This window comes from Arachis hypogaea, chromosome 20 (assembly GCF_003086295.3).
Source record: "Arachis hypogaea cultivar Tifrunner chromosome 20, arahy.Tifrunner.gnm2.J5K5, whole genome shotgun sequence".
NCBI classification, from domain to species: domain Eukaryota; kingdom Viridiplantae; phylum Streptophyta; class Magnoliopsida; order Fabales; family Fabaceae; genus Arachis; species Arachis hypogaea.
The window spans coordinates 1,497,661-1,502,656 of record NC_092055.1 but is presented as its reverse complement, the minus strand read 5'-3'; the positions used below and the strand labels follow the sequence as shown (position 1 = coordinate 1,502,656).

General features: G+C 36.5%; 1 protein-coding gene across 1 annotated transcript; it reads right to left on the bottom strand.

Annotated features, from left to right (window-relative positions):
• Window positions 1-558: 558 nt before the first annotated feature.
• On the bottom strand, window positions 559-1,729 carry LOC112783458 (uncharacterized). The gene is made up of 2 exons (XM_025826417.1): window positions 1,231-1,729; window positions 559-1,130 (listed from the first exon to the last, which is right to left on the bottom strand). The coding sequence occupies exons 1-2, from the start codon at window positions 1,727-1,729 to the stop codon at window positions 559-561; spliced, it is 1,071 nt and encodes a 356-aa protein (XP_025682202.1).
• Between the last annotated feature and the right edge of the window lie 3,267 nt (window positions 1,730-4,996).

Below are 4,996 nucleotides of genomic sequence, written 5' to 3'. Positions count from 1 at the left end.
TAATTAAGAATTTATATCTTGTCAATATTACATTATCTTCTCACATATTTTGTGTTCGAAATGGATATATTATAATTATTTAAATGGAATGTTTTTTTCTTTTTTTTTTCTTTTAAATATCAATTCAATTACCTATATAGGTTTTTTTTTTAAGATAATTATTTTTATTCTTGGAATAAAGTTGGTCTAAAATTGGACATCAGTCACATCATACATAATAATGCCCCATATAAAAAAGTTCTACCAATCAATTAAATAACCGCTTTTTAATTTACATATGGATCCTAAGCTAGTGTATGAGTATGATATGGGGGTGAGAGGTGTGTAACCAAATTGTGGTGTCAGGGGTGAAGCAACTCGGACCCTCCGAGTTCAAGTCACAAAACTTTTAACAAAAGAGTATGAATGATGGCATATACTGATTGTTAATATTTTTTATTACAGAGGAAAAATTTTTTAACAAAAGAGTAATTAACATTCGATATTATTGTAGATGTTGTAATATTGTTGAGAATTATGATTAGGAATATATGTATTTGTAATGAGTTTCATTTGCAGTTATGAATAATTTTGAGGATTATACACATCATGCACATACAGTTTCCAATCCAGTCGCTGGTTGGCGCAACATGCGAACACATGTCTGCAGGGGATCCGGTCCACCTGGAACTCACCACAGTCACATCGAAGGCCACGTAGATCGACTGCAAACTCCAGTCCGCTTGGCATCTCACGCACCTCGAAGACCTCATTATGCCGGTCAAAGCAACTGACCTGAATGTTTCCTGATGCAAATTGGTTTGCATGCAACTTCGAGGTCACGACTTCGGAGAACACATGGCCAGCATTAATCCGCGCTTCTGCCTCCGCTCTTTTTCTGGTGAACAGCTCGTTTAGCCTGTAGAATGTTGCCTTGACAAGAGCAGTAATGGGAAGATTGCGTGCACCCTTCAACACTGAATTGATGCATTCCACTAGATTCGTTGTCATGTGACCCCATCGGTATCCACCATCAAATGCCAATGCGTACTGTTCGCGAGGAATTCGGTTTAACCAGTTTGTATACGCTTTCCCCCGTTCCCGTAATCGCTGGTAACGCACTTCGTACTCCCGCACCGTCCTCGAATATCCTAGAGGATAGCAACAAAAAAAAAGAATAATTATAGATGTCGAAACAAATATTGAAGGTTATTTCTGTTAATAAGTTACTTAAATTTAGTAAATGGTTACCAATGTTGACGACCAATTTTTGGAGGTACGGTGCCTTAAATTTTCGCAGAAAATTCGAATCTATATGCCTGATGCAGAACATATGAAAAGCTCTAGGAGGTGACCAAGCTCCGTTACTGCGTTCCACAGCTGCATTGATGGATTTGTGTCGGTCGGATATTAGACCCACACCATCCCGAGTGACAACATGCTGACGAAGGTTACTAAGGAAGAAGTGCCATGCATTAGAAGTCTCTCCCTCCATAATAGCAAACGCAATTGGGACGATATTATTGTTGCCATCCTGTGAAACTGCCACTAGTAGACAACTCTTATACTTTCCATACAAGTGAGTCCCATCCACCTGGACAATTGGCTTACAATGTCTGAATGCCCTAATACAGGGGTAATAACTCCAAAATACTCGATGCAGTACTTGAATATCACCCACCAACTCATCGCCTTGATATGCAGGCATAGTCTCAAAATGGACAACAGCTGATGACTCCTTATGACACATGGCTTCGAACTATATAGGCAACGCTTCAAACGATGCCTCCCAACCTCCAAATATTTTTTCTACCGCCCTTTGTTTAGCCAACCATGCTTTCCGGTAACTGACGGTGTAGTTGAACTTCGATTGCACTTCTGCTATAACCGACTTTACCTTTAAGGAGGGGTCAGCCCCAACCAATGGCTTTATCGCTTCCGCAATTGTGATAGAATCCAGCTTCGAATGATCCTGTGAAATGGTGGCTCTGGTACAGGTGTGACTACCATTATACCTCCTTATAACCCAACAGTACTTCCTGCTGATCATGCTAACCCTGATAAGCCAATCACACCCGGACCCGTACTGCGTACACTTCGCATAAAATGTCAATGGCTCAGACTCATACACCCGGTAGTCAACGCTTCGTCGTATGGTATAATCCTTTATCGCCTTAATAACAGCTTTCCTGGAACTGAACTCCATACCGACGGCAAATTCACCATCTGCGATAATAAGAATCTCTGCAATTGACAACCACCATAGGAAAAATCAAATAAAGACAGAGATATTTTAAAACCAATAATATGGGTACATCTACAGTCACTGCCTCTAGTATGATATAAATCCAAATCTGACAGCATGTTACTATGTCACTTTAATTAAAAAAAGAACAACAGCAGAAGATATTAAAAACGGGCCGGACGGAGAAGCCGGTTCGACCGCCAAACCAAAAGAACCGGAACCTAACCGATTCGGTTCAGTGGGTTTTAACCAATGAAGGGATCGATCAACTGCGAATGATAATTAGAAACTCACGTAATAGTTACTAATCATGTTCGAGAGAATATACTTATTACCAAATAAGTACTTATATTATACATATATAAGTGAAAAAAAATATTTATTGTTATAAAATACATACATTTCAACTTTGTTATTTAACATTCCTGCTATTTTTTATTTTGTTATTTACATAGAACCAGCGGTTGAACCAGTGACTCAGTCACCTGAGCTGCTCGACCGCCGGTTCGATGCTGAGAACTATGACATCAACGCATGATTAAATAATGGCAAATAAATACTAATTTATTGATAACTATATCAATAAATGACTAAAAAAAATTCAAATACGACGTCTCTCGTACCTGCAGTCATATATTCCGGAAACTCCGAAACATGCATGGCTTCCAAGTCCAAAACTCGCATGAATGATGGCTCCTCAAACAGCACTTCGTTTGCGAGTGCATTTGCCACCTCTGTCACATCTGGAGCCGTATTTTCCTCACCTTGATCTTCATCTCCATCTAGACCAACAAACTCGTAGTTACTTTCGAACTCTTCTTCACTGTCACTATTATAATCTTCCCGTACAATATTCCGGTCAGTCTCAGATTGTTCAAACTCAACATACAACTCGATGAACGAGATCTGAGCCCGATTTTCAATATACATTGAAAATATCTCTTGCATGCTCGTTTCGTCCGTGACATATTTGGTTTGAAACTGGATAAATCCACCAAACACCTATAAGGGATATCTGTAGAGAATACAGGATATCTTTCTTGCCCTCTCATAATCAATCTTTTCACAGATCACACCTTTGAGCTCTTCAAATGAGATGATAAAAGGAATAACAACATCTAGCGGATTTTCACAAATAAATTTTACTCCTTCAGATGTTTGTAATAAAATCTGACCAAAATAATACACTTTTAGTAACACTCTATCACTCATTTCTGTGAATCCCCAAAAAAAAACATAAAAATAGCTACTAGATCTTCAACTGTAAAATAGCAAATAATAAAGCAACGAGAAAGAAAAAACAGAAGGGGCAGCCGCTCAAGTTCGGGACGAAGACGCGCATCAGTTATGAGTTCACTTCTCACTTTTATATGGACCACTTAATAGAACTCGCACCCTTCGACTAGGTTAATTAAAATAATCTTAAGAAATGCAATCGGACCATGCGATTTGAGCTAGCAGTTCACCAAAACAATTTTGATATGCACTCAAAACGGAGGGTCCGAGTTCTTCTCAAAATTATAGCATGGAACTCGGACCATGCAGCTTCTACAACACTTAGGGTCCGATTTGGTTCACCCAAAATTTTAATTCCCATTATCAGACAAATCGGACCGTGAGATTTCGTATGCAAATTACAGAAACAAAGAAAATCCACGGTCCGAGTTCTTCTCTGTGACACTGCCAAAAAACTGTCCCACATATACGTCTAGTACACCATGCTTCCATATCCAAGAAAAGCACAAATATAGTTTCCATTTCGATAAAATTGAGCCTTAAACAACTATGTAACGGAAGTAATAAAAGAAAGAAAAAATATGGAGAGTCAATGGTTTTAGTATACAATGTGTAAAATAGGCTTAAAAAAATGTATTTTTAAAATTAAAAATCATATTTTTAATTAATTATTTAATAATTATTTAAATTCAGATTTTAAAATTTAAAAAATTAAGATTAATAGTTAAATTCATTCACACTACATATGGTCTCTACACCCAAACCCTAACAGAGCCGTCACCCTCCATCTGCTATCTACACCCACTCTGCGCCTCATAGTCCCCCTCTCTCCTTATAGTCGGCGGCAACCATTCGGCAACCAGGTAACCCAAACCTCAGCACCGCCGTCCCCCTCCCGAAGCAGCGCTATCCCCTTTTTGTGGTCAGCAGGGACGGACATAAGGGGGGGCGAGTGGCGGCCTCGGCTCTCCCCCAACTTTTTTTAATAGTAATAAGTTATTATGTATAATTTAATTTTTTTAAAAAATATTTAGTATTTAGTTTAATATTAATAAAAGTTCAGTCTAATTTAAATATTAATAATTTTTAATATTTAAAAAATAAGTAACAATATTAAAAAAATCTGAAAAAGATATTATTATTAATATTTTTTAATTAAATAAAAATTTTTAAATCTCATAAAGTGAATGCTTTTTCTTCTTGTGGCCGTTTTTTTTATTCGTTTGGTATTAATTCTCTCTGTTTCAACTGCTACAATTAAGAGATCTTTTTCAACTATGAATATTGTGAAAAATAACTTAGAAACAAAATAAAAGATGAATTTCTTGTTAATTGTCTTTTAATTATATTGAAAAGAAAATTGTTAAAAATTTTGACACAAATTCTATTATCGGTGAATTTTATGATACGAAGAATCGACCACTTCGTTAGTAAAAAATATACACATATTTTTTTTACTTTAAAATATATTCTCTATCCGTATATTTTTATAATACATCTTATATTATATAATTTTTTTACATAATTTTTAATATT